Genomic DNA, 26,008 nt, shown 5'->3' with positions numbered 1-26,008 from the left:
TTATACACAAGCTTGGTTACCGCTCAGGAAATGGGATTGTTTGGACCCGTCTGTTGACCGCCTCCTGAACTCCTGCTAATTCAGGGAATTTAGTCCATCTGTGACCAGACTATAACCACAAACCCGTCTGGTTATCACACCAATATGGTCCGTGAGGTTATTATTAGATTCACACCCATATGTTGTGCCTTCACTTGTCTGGCACTTCATCCCATAACATGGGTACAGGGGCTCAGTAATGTTTCATTCATCAGAAAAAGACAAAGTACAACATACTGGTCAGCTTAACAGAATCTCATCATATTTATGTGGCTATAAATATAAAAGTCACTAATAAATCCAGGAGGAAATTCAGGAGAAACTTTTTTACCCAGAGAATGGGGAACTCACTACCACAGGTAGTGGTTGAGGTGAACAGCACAGATGGATTTATGGGGAAGCCACATGAGGTAGAAAGGAATGGGAGGAGATGTTGTTCGGGTTAATTGAAATAGGGTGGGTGTGGGGCATAAACACTGGCATGGACCAGTTGGGCCGAATGGCCTGTTTCTGTGCTGTACATTCTATGGAACACCATCTAAGGATAAGGGGTAAGCCATTTAGGACAGAGATGAGGAGGAATTTCTTCACCCAGAGAGTGGTGAACCTGTGGAATTCTCTACCACAGAAGGCAGTAGAGGCCAATTCATTAAATATATTCAAGAAGGAGTTAGATATATTTCTTAAGGCTAAAGGGATATGGGGAGAAGGCAGGGGACAAGGTACTGAATTTGGATGATCAGCCATGATCTCATTGAATGGCGGAGCAGGCTCGAGGGGCCGAATGGCCTACTCCAGCTCCTATCTTCTATGTTTCTATGAACAGTGAAACAAAGGGAATCATCAGCACAACAATCTTAAAGATTAAACAGCAGTACAAGAATTTATAAAACATTCATCCATTCCATGTTCATGTCACCCAGCTGTCTACAGGGCCCTGCACTGCGGAGCAGTGTGAATTCGCTGGTGTGTCAGCAGGTGGGATGACCGAGTGAATCCTTTGCCACACACGGAGCAGGTGAACGGTCTCTTTCCTTCTCTCTCCCGCTGGTGTCTCTTCAGGCCCTTCGAACATTTAAATGTCTTCCCACAGTCAGAACATTTAAATGGTCTCTCATCAGTGTGAACTTGCTGGTGTGTCAGCAGGTTGGACGACTGAGTGAATCCCTTCCCACACACGGAGCAGGTGAATGGTCTCGCCCCAGTGTGAACTCGCTGGTGTGCGTTCAGATTCCCGGAGCTTTTAAAGCTCATCCCACAGACAGAACATGTAAATGGTCTCTGATCGGTGTGAACTCGCTGGTGTTCTTTCAGCTCCCCAGAGCTTTTAAAGCTCTTTCCACAGTCAGAACACCTAAATGGTCTCTCATCAGTGTGAACTTGCTGGTGTCTCACCAGGTTGGATGACTGAGTGAATCCCTTCCCGCACACGGAGCAGGTGAACACCTTCTCCCCAGTGTGAACTCGCTGGTGTACCTTCAGATCTCCGGACCTTTTAAACCTTTTCCCACAGTCAGAACATTTAAATGGTCTCTCATCAGTGTGAACTCGCTGGTGTATCAGTAGGTTGGACGACTGAGTGAATCCCTTCCCACACACGGAGCAGGTGAACGGCCTCTCCCCAGTGTGAACTCGCTGGTGTCTCAGTAGGTGGAATGATCGAGTGAATCCCTTCCCACACACGGAGCAAGTGAATGGCCTCTTTCCTGCTCTCTCCAGCTGGTGTCCCTTCAGCTCCTGGGACATTTGAAAGCTTTTTCCACAGTCGGAATGTTTCCCCGGCCTCTCCCCAGTGTGAACGCGCTGGTGTGCCAGCAGATTTGAGGACCGAGTGAATCCCTTCCCACACACTGAGCAGGTGAACAGAATCTCTCCTGCTCTCTCCAGCTGGTGTCTCTTCAGATCCTGGGACCTTTTAAATCTCTTTCCACAGTCAGAACATCGAATCGGTCTCTCATCACTGTGAACAAACTGGTGTCTCAGGAGGGTGGCAGAATGAGAGAATCGCTTCAAAAACACGGAGCAGGTCAACGGTCTCACATCGGTGTGGACAAGCTGGTGTCTCAGCAGCACGGAGGGTGCAATTAATCCCTGCCCACACATGGAGTGGGTTAAAGGTCTCACCCTAGTGTGAATTTGCTGGTGTATCATGGGAGCAGATGACTGAGTGAATCCCTTCTGGAACACGGGGCCGGTGAACGGGCTCTCCCCAGTGTGTAGCCACTGGTGTCTCTTTGGGTACTTGTAGATTTTGAAGCTCTTCCCACACTCAGAACATTTAAAATGTCTCTCATTAGTGTGAACTCTCTGAGGTGCCAGCAGATTGGAGGAGCGATTGAATCAGGTCCTGATGAATCGAGCGAGTCTGTCTGTTCTTGACGTGATGTTTGGTCTGAGCTTCCTGTCTGTAAATGCTCCACTTCTAAAACCCTGTAAAAGGAGTGTAGAGAGGGGTAAGAGGGAGAATGTTGCCTCATGTTTCCCTTTCCCAGCCCAGGGGCAGTGAAGCTGATTTTCAGACCCCAGCTGCTGCTGAACCAAAGGCGACATGAGGAAAAACCTCTTTACGCAGCGAGTGGTTAGGATCTGGAATGCACTGCCTGAAAGGGTGGTGGAGGCAGATTCAATCACCGCTTTCAAAAGGGAATTCGATAAGTACCTGAAAGAGAAATATTGCAGGACTTCAGATTCCTGGGGCAAGAGGGACAGTTCTGGGGCAGGAGGGACCTGTCCAAGGTGGACGGGTTGCACCTCAACAGAGCTGGGACCAATGTCCTCATGGGACGGTTAACTAGTGTTGTGGGGGAGGGTTTAAATTAATTTGACAGGGGGATGGGCACCAGGATGAAACATAAGAGAGGAGAAACAAGGTGAAGAGAGGACTGGGAGAGACAAGTAGCACTAGAGGGACAGAATTGCTGGTCATCTTCCAAAATTCGATAGACTCTGGAACAGTTCCCATGGATTGGAGGGTAGCTAATGTTACTCCACTATTCAAAAAAGGTGGAAGAGAGAAAACGGGGAATTACAGACCGGTAAGCCTGACATCGGTCGTGGGGAAAATGCTAGAGTCCATTATGAAAGATGTAATAGCAGAGCACTTGGAAAACAGTGACAGGATCGGACAAAGTCAACATGGATTTACAAAAGGTAAATCGTGCTTGACTAATCTACTGGAATTTTTTGAGGATGTAACTGGTAGAATAGATAAGGGAGAACCAGTGGATGTGGTGTATTTGGACTTTCAGAAGGCTTTTGATAAGGTGCCGCATAAGAGAACAGCATGTAAAGTTAAGGCACATGGGATTGGGGGCAAGGTACTGACTTGGATAAAGAACTGGTTGGCAGACAGGAAGCAAAGAGTTGGAATAAACGGCTCTTTTTCCGAGTGGCAGGCAGTGACTAGTGGGGTACTGCAGGGATCGGTCCTAGGACCCCAGCTATTCACAATATATATATAAATGATCTAGACGAGGGAACGAGATGTAATATCTCCAAGTTTGCAGATGACACAAAGCTGGGTGGGCGTGTGTGCTGTGAGGAGGATGCCGAGAAACTCCAGGATGATTTGGACAGGTACGGTGATTGGGCAGAAGCATGGCAGATGCAGTATAATGTGGATAAATGCGAGGTTATCCACTTTGGTGGCAAAAACAGGAAGGCAGATTATTATCTGAACGGCAATAGATTGGGAGAAGGGGAAGTGCAACGAGACCGGGGTGTCCTTGTGCACCAGTCGCTGAAGGTAAGCATGCAGGTGCAGCAGGCGGCTAAGAAGGCAAATGGCATGTTGGCCTTCATAGCAAGAGGGTTCGAGTACAAGAACAAGGATGTCTTGCTGCAGTTGTACAGGGCCTTGGTGAGACCACACCTTGAGTATTGTGTGCAGTTTTGATCACCTTATGTGAGGAAATTTGTTCTTGCCATGGAGGGAGTGCAGCGAATATTCACCAGACTGATACCTGGGATGGCAGGAATGACGTATGAGGAGAGATTGGGTCGATTGGGCTTATACTCACTGGAGTTCAGAAGAATGAGAGGGGATCTCATTGAAACTTATAAAATTCTAACAGGACTAGACAGGCTAGATGCAGGAAGGATGTTCCCGATGGTCGGGGAGTCCAGAACCAGGGGTCACAGTCTAAGGATAAGAGGTAAGCCATTTAGGACAGAGATGAGGAGGAATTTCTTCAGCCAGAGAGTGGTGAAATCTACCACAGAAGGCAGTGGAGGCCAATTCATTAAATATATTCAAGAAGGAGTTAGATATATTTCTTAAGGCTATAGGGATCAAGGGATATGGGGAGAATGCAGGGACAGGGTACTGAATTTGGATAATCAGCCATGATCACATTGAATGGCAGACCAGGCTCAAGGGGCCGAATGGCCTACTCCTGCTCCTATCTTCTATGTTTCTATTTAACAGATTTTAAGCAAGTGCAGTAGGCCATTCGGCCCCTCGAGTCTGCTCCGCCATTTAATGAGATCATGGCTGATCATCCAAATTCAGTACCCGGTCCCTGCCTTCTCTCCATATCCCTTGATCCCTTTAGCCTTAAGAAATATATCCAACTCCTTCTTGAATATATTTAATGAATTGGCCTCTACTGCCTTCTGTGGTAGAGAATTCCACAGGTTCACCACTCTCTGGGTGAAGAAATTCCTCCTCATCTCTGTCCTAAATGGCTTACCCCTTATCCTTAGACTGTGACCCCTGGTTCTGGACTCCCAGCCATCGGGAACATCCTTTCTGCATCTAGTCTATGTAGTCCTGTTAGAATTTTTTAAGTTTCAATGAGATCCCCTCTCATTCTTCTAAACTCCAGCAAGTACAAGCCCAATCGACCCAATCTCTCCTCATACATCATTCCTGCCATCCCAGGTATCAGCCTGGTGAATCTTCGCTGCACTCCTTCCATGGCAAGAACATCCTTCCTCAGATAAGGCGACCAAAACTGCACACAATACTCAATATGTGGTCTCACCAAGGCCCTGTACAACTGCAGCAAGACATCCTTGTTCCTGTATTCAAACCCTCTCGCTACGAAGGCCAACATACCATTTGCCTTCTGAACCGCCTGCTGCACCTGCATGCTTACCTTCAGCGACTGGTGCACAAGGACACCCAGGTCTCGTTGCACTTCCCCTTCTCCCAATCTATTGCCATTCAGATAATAATCTGCCTTCCTGTTTTTGACACCAAAGTGGATAACCTCGCATTTGTCCACGTTATATTGCATCTGCCCTGCTTCTGCCCAATCACCCAACCTGTCCAAATCATACTGGAGTTTCTCGGCATCCTCCTCACAGCACACACGCCCACCCAGCTTTGTGTCGTCTGCAAACTTGGAGATATTACTTCTAGTTCCCCCGTCCAGATCATGAATATATATTGTGAATAGCTGGGGTCCAAGGACCGATCCCTGCGGTAACACATTAGTCACTGCCTGCCACTCGGAAAAAGACCCATTTATTCCAACTCTTGGCTTTCTGTCTGCCAACCAGTTCTCTATCCAAGTCAATACCTTGCCCCCAATCCCATGTGCCTTAACTTTACACGCTGTCAAACGCCTTTTGGAAATCCATGTACAACACGTTAACCTCATTGCCCTCATCAACCCTCTCTGTTACCTCATCAAAAAGCTCAATCAGAATCAGAGCGGCCAGGCCCGGTGGACGTGCGGCCAGAGCCCCGGCACCAGGAAACCCAGGGTGCAGTGCCTCCCCCATCCGAGCCGCCGCTTCCCGGTTTCTTCAGCCTGTTCCACCGAGTCTGACTCGGGACAAAGGACAGGAGCCAGGCTCCCAGAATGGCCCGCGGCCCCGGGGAGCATGCGCACGCTCAGCAGGGAAATCAGCGCATTGGATAGAGCGGTTTCTGGGGCGCGGGGAATTGTGGGTGCTGCGGCCGCCATTAGTCAACGGCTGTCGGGCAGAGTTTTATTGAAGGTGACGGAAGTCGGTCCCTGGCCGCCTGTGTAGGTCTTTTTGTTGCAGCAGTTTGAGCTGGAGTGGAGATGGAGGAGAAGCTGCTGGGTTTTCGATGGAATCTGGAACAGTACCCATGGATTGGAGGGTAGCTAATGTTACCCCATTATTCAAAAAAAGGTGGTAGAGAGAAAACGGGGAATTACAGACTGGTAAGCCTGACATCGGTAGTGGGGAAAATGCTAGAGTCCATTATAAAAGATGTAATAGCAGAGCACTTGGAATACAGTGACAGGATCGGACAAAGTCAACATGGATTTACAAAAGGTAAATCGTGCTTGACTAATCTACTGGAATTTTTTGAGGATGTAACTAATAAAATAGATAAGGGCGAACCAGTGGATGTGGTGTATTTGGACTTTCAGAAGGCTTTCGATAAGGTCCAACATAAGAGATTAGCGTGTAAAGTTAAGGCACATGGGATTGGGGGGCAAGGTATTGACTTGGATAGAGAACTGGTTGGCAGATAGAAAGCAAAGAGTTGGAATAAACGGGTCTTTTTCCGAGTGGCAGGCTGTGACTAGTGGGGTACCGCAGGGATCGGTCCTTGGACCCCAGCTATTCACAATATATATTAATGATCTAGGCAAGGGAAGTAGATGTAATATCTCCAAATTTGCAGATGACACAAAGCTGGGTGGGCGTGTGTGCTGTGAGGAGGATGCTGAGAAACTACAGGATGATTTGGACAGGTTGGGTGATTTGCATCTGCCATGCTTCTGCACATATAACGTGGATAAATGCGAGATTATCCACTTTGGTGTCAAAAACAGGAAGGCAGATTATTATCTGAATGGCAATAGATTGGGAGAAGGGGAAGTGCAACGAGACCTGGGTGTCCTTGTGCACCAGTCGCTGAAAGTAATCATGCAGGTGCAGCAGGCGGTTAAGAAGGCAAATGGTATGTTGGCCTTCATAGCGAGAGGGTTTGAGTACAGGAACAAGGATGTCTTGCTGCAGTTGTGCAGGGCCTTGGTGAGACCACACCTTGAGTATTATGTGCAGTTTTGGTCGCATTACCTGAGGAAGGATAGTCTTGTCATGGAAGGAGTCCAGCCAAGATTCACCAGGCTGATACCTGGGATGGCAGGAATGATGTATGAGGAGAGATTGGGTCGATTGGGCTTGTACTCGCTGCAGTTTAGAAGAATGAGAGGGGATCTCATTGAAATTTATAAAATTCTGGCAGGACTGGACAGACTGGATGTAGGATGTTCCCGATGGTCGGGGAATCCAGAACCAGGGGTCACAGTCTAAGGATCAGGGGTAGGCCTTTTAGGACAGAAATGAGGAGGAATTTCTTCACCCAGAGAGTGGTGAACCTGTGGAATTCTCTACCACAGAAGGCAGTAGAGGCCAATTCATTAAATATATTCAAGAAGGAGTTCGATATATTTCTTAAGGCTAAAGGGATCAAGGGGTATGGGGAGAAAGCAGGGACCGGGTACTGAACTTGGATGATCAGCCATGATCGCATTGAATGGCAGAGCAGGCTCGAGGGTCCAAATGGCCTGCTCCTGCTCCTATCTTCTATGTTTCTATCTCTTATGTGGGACCTTATCGAAAGCCTTTTGAAAGTCCAAATACACCACATCCACTGGTTCTCCCTTATCTATTTTACCAGTTACATCCTCAAAAAATTCCAGTAGATTAGTCAAGCATGATTTACCTTTTGTAAATCCATGTTGACTTTGTCCGATCCGGTCACTGTTTTCCAAGTGCTCTGCTATTACATCTTTTATAATGGACTCTTGCATTTTCCCCACTACCGATGTCAGGCTTACCGGTCTGTAATTCCCCGTTTTCTCTCTACCACCTTTTTTGAACAGTGGGGTAACATTAGCTGCCCTCCAATCCATGGGTACTGTTCCAGAGTCTATCGAATTTTGGAAGATGACCAGCAATGCATCTACTATTTCTAGGGCCACTTCCTTAAGTACCCTCGGATGTAGATTATCTTCTATGTTTCTATGTATTCAATCTTTCCTTGTAGCTGAAATTCTCCAGTCCTGGCAACATCCTCGTAAATCTTGCGTCTCGTGCAGTCACATCTTTCCTACAATGGGGCGAGCAGAACTGCACGCAGCACTCTAGCCGGTGGCCTAACTGGTGTTTTGTACAGTTCAAGCAGAACCTCCCTGCTCTTACATGATACAGAGAGAGGCACTTCCCCTTTAAATACCTGGGGGGGGGGCGCACCCATTCCCCTTTAAATGGCCAAGCAATTTTTTTTGTTGAAAAGGTGCCGCAGTCCCCTTTGACTCACCCCCCCACCCTCTCAGTCACCACAAATACTCACAAGAGAGAGAGAGAGGAGGAAGAATGCTGGTCTTTGTCCCTTTAAAAGTGTCTGCCCACCAAAATGTTCACAGCACCAGGGCTCTTTGTTCTGGATAAAAGTCAAAAAAAGAGAAAAGGTTCACTTATTTTTAACTGAATGCAACTGATGAATAGCCTTGCAATAAAGGTAATGTAAAGGAATAAACACTCACAAGCTGGGTTTTTCCACCCCCTTCCCTTTAACAGCTCCTGCAGACAATGAAAGCAGGAAAGCGGCCTGCAACCCACCGAGGTCCCGCCCCCTCCCTCCCGCGCCGCCATTGGTTGGAGGACCGTCAGCCCGCCCGGTCCTCCCAGCGTTTTCCGCGCTTCTGATTGGCGGGCGCCTCGCGTCAATCATCCCCCGATTACGCGCTGACGCCAGCACGCAACGCCCAGGGCTCGGTTGGATCGGCGCACGCAAGGTAAAAAAAAGACACCCCACACAAATGAGGAAAAACAAAAATAATAATAATCGCACTTTAGAGGGGAGGAGGTTGGGGGAATTAATGAGTGTTTTCAATTTGTTTCGCAAAAAAAAATATTTGAAAAGCTTCCCAACGGTGCGAGGCGGGCTGCGCATGCGCTCCAGCCATCCTTTGTCTCCCCCACGTGGGCCCGGGGGCCGGACACGCCCACTTGCCTTCCCCTGCACCAATCACAGCGCGGGCAGGCGCTTCTATCAATCGTCACCTGTCAATCACCCTCCCTTCCCCCTCGTGGTGTCGATTGACAGCGGTGTCAGCCAATGAGGTGCAGGAAGGGGCGGGACCAGGGCCAGGACTGACAGCAAGCCTGAACTAACTCAATTAAATACCTGCATGCAGCCAAAAAAAAACTTTTATTTCGTCAGCCAAAAAACAGCAAAACAAGGGTTTGCTGAGTCAGCAAAGTCTATTTTAGAAACATAGAAACATAGAGGATAGGAGCAGGAGTCGGCCATTCGGCCCCTCGAGCCTGCTCCGCCATTCAATGAGATCATGGCTGGTCTGCAGCCTCACTCCATACACCCGCCTTTCGCCCATATCCCTTAATACCTTTGGTTAACAAAAATCTATCAGTCTCTGATTTAAAACGAACGATTGATCTAGCATCAATTGCCGTTTGTGGAAGAGAGTTCGAAACCTCTCCCACCCTTTGTGTGTAGAAGCGTTTCCTAATTTCACTCCTGAAAGGTCTGGCTCTAATTTTTAGACTCTGCCCCCAGTCCTAGAATCCCCAACCAGCGGAAATAGTTTCTCTCTATCGCCCCTCTCTATTTCCCCTCAATATCTTGAAAACTTCCATCAGATCGCCCCTTAACCTTCTAAATTCTAGGGAATACAACCCTAGTTTGTGTAATCTCTCCTCATAACTTAACCCTTGGAGTCTTTGAAAGAGCTCTCCAATTAATCCCACTCCCCTCATATCCCTGCAAATTTTTCCCCTTAAAGTATCGATCCAATTCTCTTTTGAAAGTTACTATTGAATCTGCTTCCACCGCCCTTTCAGGCAGCGCATTCCAGATCACAACAACTCGCTGTGTAAAAAAATGTTTCCTCATGTCACCTCTGGTTCTTTTACCGATTATCTTCAATCTGTGTCCTCTGGTTACCGACCCTCCTGCCGCTGGAAACAGTTTCTCTTTATTTACTCTATCGAAACCCTTCATGATTTTGAACGCCTCTATTAAATCTCTCCTTAACCTTCTCTGCTCTAAGGATAACAATCCCAGCTTCTCCAGTCTTTCCACATAACTGAAGTCCCTCATTCTTGGAACCATTCTAGTAAATCTCCTCTGCACCCTCTCCAAGGCCTTGACATCCTTCATAAAGTGCGATGCCCAGAATTGAACACAATACTCCAGCTGGGGACGAACCCAGTGATTTATAAAGGTTTAAGAACATAAGAAATAGGAGCAGGAGTAGGCCATTCGGCCCTTCGAACCTGCTCCGCCATTCAATGAGATCATGGCTGATCTTCTGCCTCAACTCCATTCACCGGCCCTATCGCCATATCCCTTGATGCCCTTACTAGTCAGAAATCTATCGACTTCTGTTTTGAATATACCCAATGACTGAGCCTCCACAGCCCTCTGGGGTAGAGAATTTCAAAGATTCACCACCCTCTGTGTGAAGAAATTTCTTCTCATCTCAGTCTTGAATAGCCTACCTTTTATCCTGAGGCTGTGGCCCCTGGTTCTAGACTCCCCAGCCAAGGGAAACATTCTCCCAGCATCCACCCTATCAAGCCCTGTAATAATTTTGTATATTTCAATGAGATCCCCTCTCATTTTGCTGAATTCAAGAGAATACCGGCCTAGTTTACTCGATCTCTTCTCATACGACAGTCCCGCCATCCCAGGAATCAATCTCATGAACCTTCATTGCACTCCCTCTATGGCAAGTATATCCTTCCTTAGGTAAGGAGACCAAAATTGTACACCGTACTCCAGGTGTGGCCTCACCAAGGCCCTATATAATTGGAGTAAGACTTCTTTACTCCTGTACTCAAATCCTCTTGTAATGAAGGCCAGCATACCATTTGCCTTCCTAATGGCTTGCTGCACCTGCACATTCACTTTCAGTGACTCATGTACAAGGACACCCAGGTCTCTTTGAGCATCTGCATTCCCCAATCTTGCACCATTTAGGAAATACTCTGCCTTTCTGTTTTTTCTACCAAAGTGGATAACGTCACATTTATCCACATTATATTCCATCTGCCATGTTCTCGCCCACTCACTGAGCCTGTCGAGATCCCCTTGAAGCCTCTTCACAACTGCCACTGCCACCTAGCTTTGTATCATCAGCAAATTTGGAAATGTTACATTTAGTCCCCTCATCCAAACCATTGATATAGATTGTGAATAGCTGGGGCCCAAGCACCGATCCCCACTAGTCACAGCCTGCCATCCTGAAAAAGATCCATTTATTCCTACTCTTTGTTTGCTGTCTGTTAACCAGTTCTCAATCCATGCTAGTATATTACCCCCAATTCCATGTGCCCTAATTTTGTTCACCAACCTCTTGTGTGGGACCTTATCGAAGGCCTTCTGAAATCCAGATACACCACATCTACCGGTTTCCCTTTGAGGATGTAACTAGTGGAATAGACAAAGAACTCAAATAGGTTTGTCAAACAGGATTTCTCTTTCATAAATCCAGGTTGACTCTGCCCAATCTTACTATTAGTTTCCAAGTGCCCAGTTGTTGCATCCTTTATAATAGATTCCAGCATTTTCCCAACTGCTGATGTGAGGCTAACAGGTCTGTAGTTCCCCGCTTTCTCTCTCCCTCCTTTCTTAAATAGCGGGGTTACATTTGCTATCCTCCAATCTGCAGGAACCGTTCCAGAATCTATAGAATTTTGGAAGATGACAACCAATGCATCCACTATTCCAATGGCCACCTCTTTTAAAACCCTAGGATGTAGTTCATCCGGTCCTTGGGATTTATCGACTTTTAGTCCCATTAATTTTGCTAGTACTGTTTTTTTACTAATAGTAATTTCTTTAAGTTCCTCATTCTCGCCACACCCTTGGTTTTCTCGTATTTCTGCAAGGTTTTTTGTGTCTTCCTCCATGAAGACAGAAAAAAAGTATTTATTTAATTTCTCAGCCATTTCCTCATTCCCCATTATAAATTCTCCCGTCTCTGACTGTAAAGGACCTACATTTACCTTCGCCAGTCTTTTCCTTTTCACATACCTATAGAAGCTTTTACAATCCGTTTTTATATTTTTCGCTAGTTTGTGCTCATATTCCATTTTCCCTTTCTTTATCAATTTCTTGGTCACCCTTTGCTGATTTCTAAAAAGATCCCAATCCTCAGGCTGACTGCTTTTTCTGGCTTAATACTAGCTTTCATTTCTTTTGGTAGCCATGGTTGGATCACTTTTCCTTTTGGGTTTTTATGCCCTAGAGGAATATATGTTTGTTGCAATTTATGCATTATTTCCTTGAATGTTAGCCATTGGATGTCCACCTTCATACCTTTTAGTGTAGTCTCCCAATCTACCATGGCCAACTTGTCCCTCATACCCTTGTAGTTTCCTCTGTTTAGATTGAAGACCTTAGTTTCAGATTGGACTACATCACTCTCAAACTTAATGTAAAATTCAATCATATTATGGTCACTTGTCGCTAAAGGTCCCTTTACCACAAGATTACTCATTAGCCCTTTCTCATTACACAGTACCAGATCCAGAATAGCCTGTTCCCTGGTTGGTTCTTCCACATACTGATCCAGGAAACCATCTCACATGCATTCCAAGAATTTGTCCTCCACACCATTAGTGGTAATTTGATTTGCCCAGTCAATATGTAGTATATAATTCCCTCAATCTGGAGAATAAAAGTACAGTGGATTCACGCGCGATCTTCTCGAGTCTGTTCCAACTGACCGGTTTAAGTGGCCTGTTATACACAAGCTTGGTTATTGTGAGAAGGATATGCTGCTCGGGTTAGATGAAGTAGGGCGGGAGGAGGCTCGTGTGGAGCATAAACGCCAGCATGGACCTGTTGGGCCGAATGGCCTCTTTCTGTGCTGTACACTCGATGTCACACTCAGGAAATGGGATTGTTTGGACCTGTCTGATGACCTTCTCCTGAACCCCTGCTGAATGGCCTCGCCTCAGTGCGACAGCACTTTTAAATCTCTTCCCACGTTCAGAACATTTTACAGAGTCTCAGTGGGAACTCGCAGCTCTCTAAATAGGTTGGACGCTCAGCGAACGGCGACTGTCCAGTGTGAACTCGCTGGTGTCTGAGCAGGCTGGACGACTGAGTTTATCCCTTCCTGCACTAGGAACAGTACCCATGGATTGGTGGGTAGCTAATGTTACCCCACTGTTCAAAAAGGGTGGTAGAGAGAAAACGGGGAATTACAGACCGATAAGCCTGACATCGGTAGTGGGGAAAATGCTAGAGTCCATTATAAAGGATGTAATAGCAGAGCACTTGGAATAAAGTGACCAGATTGGACAAAGTCAACATGGATTTACAAAAGGTAAATCATGCTTGACTAATCTACTGGAATTTTTTGAGGATGTAACTGGTAAAATAGATCAGGGAGAACCAGTGGATGTGGTGTATTTGGACTTTCAGAAGGCTTTCGATAAGGTCCCGCATAAGAGATTAGCGTGTAAAATTAAGGCACATGGGATTGGGGGCAAGGAATTGACTTGGATAGAGAACTGGTTGGCAGACAGAAAGCAAAGAGCTGGAATAAACGGGTCTTTTTCCAAGTGGCAGGCAGTGACTAGTGGGGTACCGCAGGGATCGGTCCTAGGACCCCAGCTATTCACAATATATATTAATGATCTGGACGAGGGAACTAGATGTAATATCTCCAAGTTTGCAGATGACACAAAGCTGGGTGGGCGTGTGTGCTGTGAGGAGGATACCGAGAAACTCCAGTATGATTTGGACAGGTTGGGTGATTGGGCAGAAGCATGGCAGATGCAATATAACGTGGATTAATGCGAGGTTATCCACTTTGGTATCAAAAACAGGAAGGCAGATTATTATCTGAATGGCAATAGATTGGGAGAAAGGGAAGTGCAACGAGACCTGGGTGTCCTTGTGCACCAGTCGCTGAAGGTAAGCATGCAGGTGCAGCAGGAGGTTCAGAAGGCAAATGGTATGTTGACCTTCATAGCGAGAGTGTTTGAGCACAGCAACAAAGATGTCTTGCTGCAGTTGTACAGGGCCTTGGTGAGACCACATTTTGAGTATTGTGTGCAGTTTTAGTCACCTTATCTGAGGAAGGATGTTCTTGCCATGAGTGCAGCTAAGATTCACCAGACTGATACCTGGGATGGCAGGAATGACGTATGAGGAGAGATTGGGTCGACTGGGCTTATACTCGCTGGAGTTTAGAAGAATGAGAGGGGATCTCATTGAAACTTATAACATTCTAACAGGACTAGACAGACTAGATGCAGGAAGGATGTTCCCGATGGTGGGTGAGTCCAGAACCAGGGGTCACAGACTAAGGATAAGGGGTAAGCCATTTAGGACAGAGATGAAGAGGAATTTCTTCACCCAGAGAGTGGTGAACCTGTGGAATTCTCTACCACAGAAGGCAGTAGAGGCCAATTCATTAAATATATTCAAGAGGGAGTTGGATATATTTCTTAAGGCTAAAGGGCTCAAGGGATATGGGGAGAAAGCAGGGACAGGGTACTGAATTTGGATGAGCCATGATCTCATTAAATGGCGTAGCAGGCTCGAGGGGCCGAATGGCCTACTCCTGCTCCTATCTTCTATGTTTCTATGATTCCCTTCTTTTGACTGTTCTTGGTGTTACATAGAATGTACAGCACAGAATCAGGACATTCAACCCAACTGGTCCATGCCGGTGTTTATGCCCCACACCCACCCTACTTCAATTAATCCGATCAACATATCCTCCTATTCCTTACACACTCATGTGGCTTCCCCTTAAATGCATCTGTACTTTTAGCCTCAACTACTCTTTGTGGTAGAGAGTTCCACATTCTCACCACTCTCTGGGTAAAGAAGTTTCTCCTGAATTCCCTCCTGGATTTATTAGTGGCCATCTTATATTTCGTGGATATTAAAACCCCAATAACTGGACTGGACTTCAATATTCTGTATCAATAAATCAGCTTTGTTTGAAACACCCAGTCTATTGAGGCCTTGTTTCTAAGAAAAGCCGAGAGCTAATTAATGACTTGTTACAGACATTCCATGTCCTCTCAATGTCGGTGTCCAGGGGAGAAGCTGATGGGTTTGTGTTACTTTCTCGAAGTGAATTTTTGTGTTCATGAAGGTGCTGGATGTCACTGTGGGGAAAGGAACATTTTAACATTCTCAGCACCTGGTGTCAACATCAAAAACTCCCAGGGCAGGTACAGCATGGGTTAGACACAAAGTAAAGCTCCCTCCACACTGTCCCATCAAACACTCCCAGGGCAGGTACAGCACGGGTTAGAGACAGAGTAAAGCTCCCTCTACACTGTCCCATCAAACACTCCCAGGGCAGGTACAGCACGGGTTAGACACAGAGTAAAGCTCCCTCTACACTGTCCCATCAAACACTCCCAGGGCAGGTACAGAACGAGGTAAGATACAGAGTAAAACTCCCTCTACATTGCCCCATCAAACACTCTCAGGCCAGGTACAGCACGGGTTAGATACAGAGTAAAACTCCCTCCACACTGCCCCATCAAACACTCCCAGGGCAGGTACAGCATGGGTTAGATACAGAGTAAAGCTCCCTCTACACTGTCCCATCAAACACTCCCAGGGCAGGTACGGCATTGGTTAGATACAGAGTAAAGCTCCCTCTACACTGCCCCATCAAACACTCCCAGGGCAGATACAGCACAGGTTAGATACAGAGTAAAGCTCCCTCTACATTGTCCCATCAAACACTCCCAGGGCAGGTACAGCACAGGTTAGATACAGAGTAAAGCTCCCTCTACACTGTCCCATCAAACACTCCCAGGGCAGGTACAGCACGGGTTAGATACAGAGTAAAGCTCCCTCTACACTGTCCCATCAAACACTCCCAGGGCAGGTACGGCATGGGTTAGATACAGAGTAAAGCTCCCTCTACACTGCCCCATCAAACACTCCCAGGGCAGATACAGCACAGGTTAGATACAGAGTAAAGCTCCCTCTACATTGTCCCATCAAACACTCCCAGGGCAGGTACAGCACAGGTTAGATACAGAGTAAAGCTCCCTCTACACTGTCCCATCAAACACTCCCAGGGCAGGTACAGCACGGGTTAGATACAGAGTAAAGCTCCCTCTACACTCTCCCATCAAACACTCCCAGGGCAGGTAGAGCACGGGTTAGATACAGAGTAAAGCTCCCTCTACACTGTCCCATCAAAAACTCCCAGGGCAGGTACGGCATGGGTTAGATACAGAGTAAAGCTCCCTCTACACTGCCCCATCAAACACTCCCAGGGCAGGTACAGCACGGGTTAGATACAGAGTAAAGCTCCCTCTACACTGTCCCATCAAACACTCCCAGGGCAGGTACAGCACGGGTTAGATACAGAGTGATTCTCCCGCTACACTGTCCCATCAAACACTCCCAGGGCAGGTACAGCACGGGTTAGATACAGAGTAAAGCTCCCTCTACACTGCCCCATCAAACACTCCCAGGGCAGGCACAGCACAGGTTAGATACAGAGTAAGCTCCCTCTACACTGTCCCATCAAACACTCCCAGGGCAGGTACAGCACGGGTTAGATACAGAGTAAAGCTCCCTCTACACTGTCCCATCAAACACTCCCAGGGCAGGTAGAGCACGGGTTAGATACAGAGTAAAGCTCCCTCTACACTGTCTCATCAAACACTCCCAGGGCAGGTACAGCACGGGTTAGATACAGAGTAAAGCTCCCTCTACACTGTCCCATCAAACACTCCCAGGACATGTACAGCGCGGGTTAGATACAGAGTAAAGCTCCCTCTACACTGTCACATCAAACACTCCCAGGGCAGGTACAGCACGGGTTAGATACAGAGTAAAGCTCCCTCTACACTGTCCCATCAAACACTCCCAGAGCAGGTACAGCACGGGTTAGATACAGAGGGCTAGATTTTCAGTATAGACAGTTTTGGGGCGCTAACCTTAGCGCCCGCCCGAAGTTAGCGCCCGCCCCAAAGTAGCGCCCCGTTGCCGGAAATTCAGTGGCTTCGCCCTAAGAGAGTGGTGGAGCGCTAAAAGAGGCGTTCCACTCCTACCTTTAGGCGCTAAGCCGGCGGTCCAGAGGGATAGCGACCAGGCGGGGCGCAGCACGGGTGCGGTCATTTTTGCACTGACAGCAGACCCCGTGGTGCCGACCAGCTCTTAAAGGGGGAAGGGACGAATTGGTCTGCTGCCACGCCCTGCACACTGCAGCCTTGCAAAGAGGCCTCAACACTGCTGCTCAGCCCCAGGGAGTCATGGCAACGCCAGAGAAGGCCCGTCAGCGTGCCCTGCGCTTCTCAGAGGGTGATCTGGACATAATGGTCACAGCTCTGGAGGTGAGGCGCAAGATCTTGTTTCCAGAGAGTGGGAGGAATCCAACCCACCATGACTACACCAAAGCCTGGAAGCAGATCGCCCAGAGGGTGACGTTCACCGGCGAGGCCCCCAGGACCCACAAACAATGCCGTAAGAAATACAACGATCTGACCAGGATTGTGAAGTTGAGTAGCCTTTCCAGTCTCCTCCTCATTCTTGCATGTACACCTGACATGATGGGCAAAGGGACCTGAAAGTCCTATTGGCCAGCCCTCAGCCAGCAGCATTGGGACAGTCATGAGCATCAAATGGCCATTCGGCACTCTACACTTTGGCCAAGCTATTCCACCATGGGAGGCAGTGCACAGTACATCAGGGCTTCACTCTGTCCAAGCTATTCCACCATGGGAGGCAGTGCACACTACATCAGGGCTTCACTCTGTCCAAGCTATTCCACCATGGGAGGCAGTGCACACTACATCAGGGCTTCACTCTGTCCAAGCTATTCCACCATGGGAGGCAGTGCACACTACATCAGGGCTTCACTCTGTCCAAGCTATTCCACCATGGGAGGCAGTGCACACTACATCAGGGCTTCACTCTGTCCAAGCTATTCCACCATGGGAGGCAGTGCACACTACATCAGGGCTTCACTCTGTCCAAGCTATTCCACCATGGGAGGCAGTGCACACTACATCAGGGCTTCACTCTGTCCAAGCTATTCCACCATGGGAGGCAGTGCACACTACATCAGGGCTTCACTGCGCACTTACAGCCCGTCCTTTCTCTTGCAGGCTAAAGTAGCGTTTAATCGCCAGGCCCGTGCCAGGGGTGGCCGCGCCAAGCTGCAGAAGCTCACTCGGCTGGAGGAGCGCGTGTGTGTGCTCATGGGAGCCCGTGTGATTGTCCCCACAGCGTGCGGTGTATCCGACCCTCCACTGCCCGGCAATGGTAAGGACCTCGCCTTTTGGCCCTCTCGCGTCGCACTGGCCCATCCGAACTACCTCCTTTGCCACTGTCCCACCAATGCGCTGAATCCCACCAGTCCTAACTCCCTCGCTGACGCCGTCTCCTCACTCTGAAGCTACTCTTGTGCATTCCTGCTTTCAGCTGGTGACGACCAGGACCCTGAAGCTGCCAGTGACAGCACCTCCGACCAGGAGGAGGAGGAGGAGCAAGCCGGACCTTCGGGGGAACAGTCACGTCCCGCAGGAGAGGAGGAAATGCTTGACACCTCCTCACTGGACGAGTGCCTGGAGGAACTGTCGCAGGGCAATGCAGCTTCTGGGACCAGTGGCGTCCAGCCACCCAGCAGCCGTGCGCGTGGCCCGCGGCCTTCCCCCCAAAGGGGGGAAGGATCAGAGGGGAGTGCTGCTGCTCGGCACACTCGCCGTCACCAACGCGGCAAGGGTCCCCTAGTTCGGCCCCCTCCTCCCCAGCGGGAGAGTCGCGACTCCAGTCCAGACACCTTCACTTCGGAGGAGGTGCGGAAGCTGGATAAGATGGCCGACGACTCGGACCAGCGCCACACGGAGCTCATGAGCGTGGTGGGGCGCATGCCTGAGGCCATCGAGTCGCTGGCGACCAGTGTGCGCGAGTTCGGGGCAGCAACTGCCGTGAGTGGCCGCATGCTGACTGATGCCGTCAAGACCCTGGCGGATGTGATGCGCGCGCACACCAGGACCACAGGGCCACTCACTGCTGCCACATGCGCTGTCTCAGGCAGGCATCGCCAGGGCAGGCGCCGCGCTGGACCATCCCAGCAAGCCACCCGTCGGCTGATTGCTGCGGATCCTGCAGTGCGGGCCCGGCCGAGTGCCACCGCGCCACAGCACCAGCCAGCGCATCCCAGACGCCAGCTGGCCCACATTGCGCCATCCGTCGCCGCCATTCCCCCTCTGGGGCGTCAACGGCAAGCGGCTGCAGCTGATGGTGGCCAGGCTCAGGTGCGCCACTCAGCAGACGGCCCCTCGAGGCCCAAACGCCGTGTAGGCCGCCCCCCAGTGGCATCTGGCGGAAGGGCATCTGAGCCTCAGGCGCCTTCCCCCAGCCTCGCAGCAGCCACTGAGCAGAGCTTGCGAAGGAGCAGCAGGCAGGGCAGGGGAGGCAAAATGCTGGCCAAGGTCTCGCCCTCGCGGGCCACTCAGTAGAGGGTGTGGGCAGCTTTCCTTTAATATGGCGGTGGCCATCTTTATTTTGCCCATGGTTGTGCTTTTGGAGGGCTTATTTTTTGCGTTAGGCCGACGTTGAGGCCCGGTTTGAATAAAGGTGGAATGGCTCCTCCCCAGTTTGTGGGAGTGAGTCGTTTGTTGGGCTTTTTGTGGGGCCCGTTTATTGTTTTTGGGGATTCATGTGGGAAGGGCTTTTCATTTTTGTGCAATAAAAAATTATCTTTATTCATGCAGTCTCCATGGTTGTTCTTCTTAGTGTTTGTTGGCTTCGCCGGCTGAGGGCTTGTGGAGCGGCTGCATTCATCTTCCCTCATGGCCCCTGGCCATTCCTTGACAGGGGGCTTAGAAGTACCGTGTAATAAGGTGGCGTCGTGCGGCCCTTGGCCCTGGTCGCTCCCTCCTGGGAACGTACTCCTGCTCCTCCTCCTCCTCCTCATGCTCCTCCTGCTCCTCCTCCTGAGGTGCTGGTCCAACGTCAGGTGGCAGTGCCTGAGTCCTGCGGATAGCCAGGTTGTGTAGCATGCAGCAAACCACCACAAATTGGGAGACCCGGTCCGGCGAATACTGGAGAGCTCCTCCGGAGCGATCAAGGCAGCGGAACCGCTGCTTGAGGACCCCAATAGTTAGCTCGATGATGTTGCGGGTGGTTTGATGGCTCTCGTTGTAGGCCTCTTCAGCAGCGGTCCTGGGCGCGCGGAGTGGGGTCATGAGCCAGGTGCACAAAGGATAGCCTTTGTCCCCGATGAGCCATCCTCTTGGGGAAGGCTGTGCCTGGAACATGTCATGCACAGTACTCTGCCGCAGGATAAAGGCATCGTGGCTGCTGCCTGGGAAGCTGGCATTGACTGCCATGATGCGCTGCTTGTGGTCACATACCAGCTGCACATTCAGAGAATGGTAGCCCTTCCTGTTGCGATACTGCTCGCCATGCTCCAGAGGGGCCCGCAAAGCCACATGCGTACAGTCAATGGCGCCCTGCACCAAGGGGAATTCCCCGACTCTGGCAAATCCCAATGCGCGCTGATGCTGGCTCTCGAGGGCCATGGGGAAGGAGATGAATTGGCTTCTCCTTCTGAACAGTGCTTCGGTCACGTGGCGGATGCAGCGATGCGCGCCATACTGGGAGATGTTTGCTGTGTCCCCAGCAGCGTATTGGAAGGAGCCGGTGGCATAGAAGTTCAATGCCACCGTCACCTTCACTTCCACCGACAGAGACGTCCTGCACCTGAGCTTTGGCCGCAGATCTCGGCGAAGCAGGTGGCAGATCTCTGCAATCACCTCCTTTCGGAATCGGAGCCTTCTAACACATCGCGCGGCACTCATGTTTAGGTAGGAGCGCTGCTGGCGGTATAGCCTGACTGGGTAAGGCCTACGTGGCCGATGCCTGTAGCCCCCTCTGCCTCTAGCCAGGGCTGCCCCTCTCACAATGCGTCTGCGAGCCCTACGGACATGGCGCTGCAGCTGCGCGTTGGCACCCCATGCAGCCCCCATCAAATCCTGGCAAACAGTCTAATTTCCAAATGGCCACTTGCAGCGCTATTGCCTGAGTCCAAAAATACCTGGCTCTTGCTGCTTGAAACCAGTTAGCTATCCTCCTTGTTGTGTCTCCAGAAATGCGTTGCACAAGACTGTTTTCTGAAAAAAGGATGGCCTTTATACTGGAGAGGACGTTCCCTTTAATTAGCGCCCCCCGGGGCCCGCGCTGGTTGTGTTGCGTTCCTTTTTCCAAACGCTCCGGCCGCCCGCCGCACAATGGGGCGGTCCGACTGAAGTTTGCAATCGGGGCGGCCAAAGGGCGTTGCACGAGGATGTGACGTCATTTTCTGCGCGCGCATCCGGGCGGGCGCTAAACTTTGCGCCGGCGCTAACGGGCAACTTAATTTGGGGCGGGGCGCAAACTGCGCTGCGCCCGGGCGCTACACGCATAGCGCCCGGAAATCACTTCTCTTAAGGCGCTAACTGCTGGCGCAAGCGACTGAAAATCTAGCCCAGAGTGTCAGCCATGGCTGGGGCGGCAGCACTCTCTCCTCTGAGTCAGAAAGTTGTGGGTTGAAGTCCCACTCCAGAGTCTCGAGTCTAAAACTCTGTGCTGCCCCTCCAGTGCAGTGCTGAGGGAGTAAAGCCCAGTGCAGAGTAAAGTTCCCTCTGCACTGTTCCACTAACAGGCCTGAGCCCCAAACTCAGAAGAGCGCCCTCTGCTGCATTCCACTTGTCTCAGCAGCGGGAGAAGCAGGCGGTTAAGAAGGCAAATGGTATGTTGGCCTTCGTAGCGAGAGGGTTCGAGTACATGAGCAAGGGTATCTTGCTGCAGTTGTACAGGGCCTTGGTGAGACCACACCTTGAGTATTGTGTGCAGTTTTGGTCGCCTTACCTGAGGAAGGACGTTCTTGCCATGGAGGGAGTGCAGCGAAGATTCACCAGGCTGATACCTGGGATGGCAGGAATGACGTATGAGGAGAGATTGGGTCGATTGGACTTATACTCACTGGAGTTTAGAAGAATGAAAGGGGATCTCATTGAAATTGTAAAATTCTAACAGGAATAGACAGATTAGATGCAGGAAGGATGTTTCTGATGGTCGGGGAGTCCAGAACCAGGGGTCACAGTCTAAGGATAAGGGGTAAGCCATTTAGGACGGAGATGAGGAGGAATTTTTTCACCCAGAGAGTGGTGAACCTGTGGAATTCTCTACGACAGAAGGCACTGGAGGCCAATTCATTAAATATATTCAAGAAGGAGTTGGATATATTTCTTAAGGCCAAAGGGATCAAGGGATATGGAGAGAAGGGAGGGACAGGGTACTGAATTTGGATTAACAACAGAAAATGCTGGAAATACTCAGCAGGCCAGGCAGCATCCGTGGAGAGAGAAACAGAGTTAACGTTTCAGGTCTGGGACCGTTGATCAGTTCTGATGAAGGGTCCCAGACCTGAAATGTTAACTCTGTTTCCCTCTCCACAGATGCTACCTGGCCTACTGAGTATTTCCAGCATTTTCTGTTGTTATTTCAGATTTCCAGCATTCGCAGTATTTTGCAATTATATTACTGAATTTGGATGATCAGCCATGACCTCATTGAATGGCGGAGCAGGCTCGCGGGGCCGAATGGCCGACTCCTGCTCCTATCTTCTATGTTACCCCCTAATTTTTTCTCATATTCTCTTTGCCCTTCTTATATCCTGTTTCAATTTCCCCCGCACTCTCTGTATTCTGCCTGGTTTTTGACTGTATTCTGTACCTGACATTTGTCGTAAAGCTCCTTTTTCTGTTTTATTCTAACCTCGATGTCCTTTGTCATCGGGAGCTCTAGCTTTGGATGGCCCATCTTTCCTCCTTATGGGAATATGCTTGGTTTGTACCTGAACTATCTCAGCCTTGAAGGCCTGCCATTGGTCATTCACTGTTTTCCTGGACAATCTGTGTTTCCAGTCCACCTGTGCTCGATCCCTTCTCAAATCACTGAAACTGGCTCTCTTCCAGCTGGGTATTTTCACCATTGATTCTTCTTTGTCCCTTTCCATAACTACTTTAAACCTAATGATATTGTGATCACTGTTAACCAGATCCCTCCTGCCCCAGAACCGATGAGAGACCCTTTAAATGATCTGACTGTGCAAAGAGGTTTCAGAGTTCATCCCACCTGCTGAGTCACCAGCCTGTTCACACAGATCCTCAAAAAAGGAAGATGTTTTAGAAAGGCTGGCGGCACTAAAAGTTCGCAGCCATCTCAGAGCAGTGTCCCTTTAATTACAATCTCACAGAACAAGGAGAATCGCTGTCCCTTTAACCACCACAAATCCCTGTGTGGAGGAGAGGGGAGATACAGTCTGTCCCAGTAACAGTCGCAGAACAGAATGAGAGACCCTGTCCCATAAATGTAAGAAGTCACACAACACCAGGTTATAGTCCAACAGTTTTATTTGAAATCGCAAGCTTTCGGAGCGCTGCTCCTTCGTCAGGTGAAGTGGAGAGATGCATAAAGACACAGCTTATATAACGGCTTGACCCTCCCCCACTCCCTGCTTTTCCTCAAGTGTCTCATTCTTAAAATTCTCATCCTTGTTTTCAAATCCCTCCGTGGCCTCGCCCTTCCCTATCTCTGGAATCTCCTCCAGCCCCACAACCATCCGAGATATTTGCGCTCCTCTAATTCCGGCCTCTTGAGCATCCCCGATTTTAATCGCTCCACCATTGGTGGCCGTGCCTTCAGCTGCCTGGGCCCTAAGCTCTGGAATTCCCTCCCTAAACCTCTCCATCTCTCTACCTCTCTCTCCTTCTTTAAGATGCTCCTTAAAACCTACTTCTTTGACCAAGCTTTTGGTCATCTACCCGAATATCGCTTTATGTGGCTCGGTGGCCATCTTGGTACAGGAACAGGAACAAAGAGTGGACGGGGCTTCAGGGTCCTTGTGACCAGGAGAGACAATCATTGACTCATTGATTTTCTTCTCACTCTGCACACAGCGGGTGTAGAATTGAACCCAACCAGAGTAAAGGGAGGGGGAAAACTGGGAGTGGAGGAAAGAAATGATGGAGATGGTGCGATGGGTTTGGATTTAGCACAGGGAGGAGGGAGAGTGTGTGGGACAGGGTTTTACAGCTTTGGGGAAACAAGATAGGAAACAGAAGATAGGAGCAGGAGTAGGCCATTCGGCCCCTCGAGCCTGCTCTGCCATTTAATGAGATCATGGCTGAGAATGTTCTACAGAAACTAGAATTGTCTGTTCTGGATTTCTATCCTGTACTTACAGTGATGACTTTGTAAACTCCTTTAATAGGGTGTTGGAAGGGCAGGATTTGCAGACGGGAAACTCAAACCAAACATCACCTCAACATCTGACAGAGTCACTCCATTCATCAGGACCTGAATATCATCAGCCTTTGAATGTGGAAGGAGAAATGTTTGTCTGTTCTGTCTGTGGGAAAAGATTTCAAACATCAGTGTGACTGGAAAAGCACTGAGACACACACACACCCGAGTGAGAGTGTTCCAGTGCATTGACTGGAAAGAGCTTTAACCAGTTACACAGCCTCAAAAAACATCGCACCATTCACAGCAGGGAGAAACCGTACACGTATTGTGTGTGTGGACGAGGCTTCAACTGATTGTCCAACCTGGAGAGACACAAGGACACCCGCACCATGGAGAAACGTGATGACTGTAAATGTGGGGACTGTGGGAAAGGATTCAATTACCCATCAGATCTGGAAAAACATCGACGCAGTCACACCGGGGAGAGGCCGTTCACCTGCTCCGTGTGTGGAGAGGGATTCACTCAGAGATGCAACCTTCTCAGACACCAGCGAGTTCACACTGGGGAGAGGCCATTCACCTGCTCTGTCTGTCAGGAGTGATTCATTCAGTCATCCGACCTTCCGACGCACCAGCGAGTTCACACTGGCGAGAGACCGTTCACCTGCTCCGTGTGGGGGAAGGGATTCACTCAGTCATCCAACCTTCTGAAACACCAGCGAGTTCACACTGGAGAGAAGCCGTTCACCTGCTCCATGTGTGGGAAGGCATTCACTCATTCATCTAACATGTTGAAACACCGGCGAGTTCACAAGTGACTGCAGGGGTTGGATTCTGCTGTTATTGCTGCTGTTAATCACATCCGGGACTGAACCATGTTCATTCTGACAGTTGGGGATTGTTTCTGCTGATGTTAATAACCCTATAACTGTCTGGAGTTTAATATTCTGGATGTATAGCTGATTGACTTGTTGGGGCTGCAGTGTCCCTTTAAGAACCGCAGTCTGTGATCATTCCCCTTAATTCAGGGACTCTCGTCAGAAATTTCTTTGCAATAAATTTATTAACTTTTACTTCAATCCTAAATTGATCTTTGGTACAAAATCTACAATTCACTGTCTGAAAGATTCCGCTGATTAACATCTCCAGGTAGAAAGTGCTGATTAATCCTTGCTGACAATTCCTACTGACTTGTACATTTCACACAGTGGCACCTCCATTATCCACCAGAAAGAAGGGGAATGGGAATTGGTGGCGAATCCCCAAACGTTGCCCCTCCCGCCTGGCACAGCAATCCCCTCGGCACAGGAATGGAGACAAGTCCAATCCAAGTAACGGGCTGAGTTTAATCTTTCTGGGTCTGTGGGGTTGGTTTATATCAGACAGGAGGAGATTGGTGTCAGTGACTGGGGGGGTTTATATCAGACAGGAGGAGATTGGTGTCACTGACTGTGGGGTTGGTTTATATCAGACAGGAGGAGATTGGTGTCAGTGACTGTGGGGTTGGTTTATATCAGACAGGAGGAGATTGGTGTCACTGACTGTGGGGCTGGTTTATATCAGACAGGAGGAGATTGGTGTCAGTGACTGGGGCTGGTTTATATCAGACAGGAGGAGATTGGTGTCAGTGACTGTGGGGGTTTTATATCAGACAGGAGGAGATTGGTGTCAGTGACTGTGGGGTTGGTTTATATCAGACAGGAGGAGATTGGTGTCAGTGACTGGGGCTGGTTTATATCAGACAGGAGGAGATTGGTGTCAGTGACTGGG

General features: G+C 49.3%; 1 protein-coding gene across 1 annotated transcript; it reads right to left on the bottom strand.

Annotated features, from left to right (window-relative positions):
* Positions 1–527: 527 nt before the first annotated feature.
* LOC147083963 (uncharacterized) lies at positions 528–25,458 on the bottom strand. Its single transcript, XM_085979990.1, has 3 exons — positions 25,426–25,458; positions 1,823–2,046; positions 528–1,738 (listed from the first exon to the last, which is right to left on the bottom strand). Exons 1-3 carry the CDS (start codon positions 25,456–25,458, stop codon positions 967–969), a joined length of 1,029 nt encoding a protein of 342 aa, XP_085836116.1. The 3' UTR covers positions 528–966.
* Positions 25,459–26,008: the final 550 nt, after the last annotated feature.

Source organism: Somniosus microcephalus, unplaced genomic scaffold (genome assembly GCF_052327205.1).
Source record: "Somniosus microcephalus isolate GS21.2 unplaced genomic scaffold, FLI_Smic_1.0 scaffold10, whole genome shotgun sequence".
Classification (NCBI taxonomy): Eukaryota; Metazoa; Chordata; class Chondrichthyes; order Squaliformes; family Somniosidae; genus Somniosus; species Somniosus microcephalus.
The sequence above is the reverse complement of the archived record's forward strand: the minus strand, read 5'-3'. Positions and strand labels throughout refer to the sequence as shown.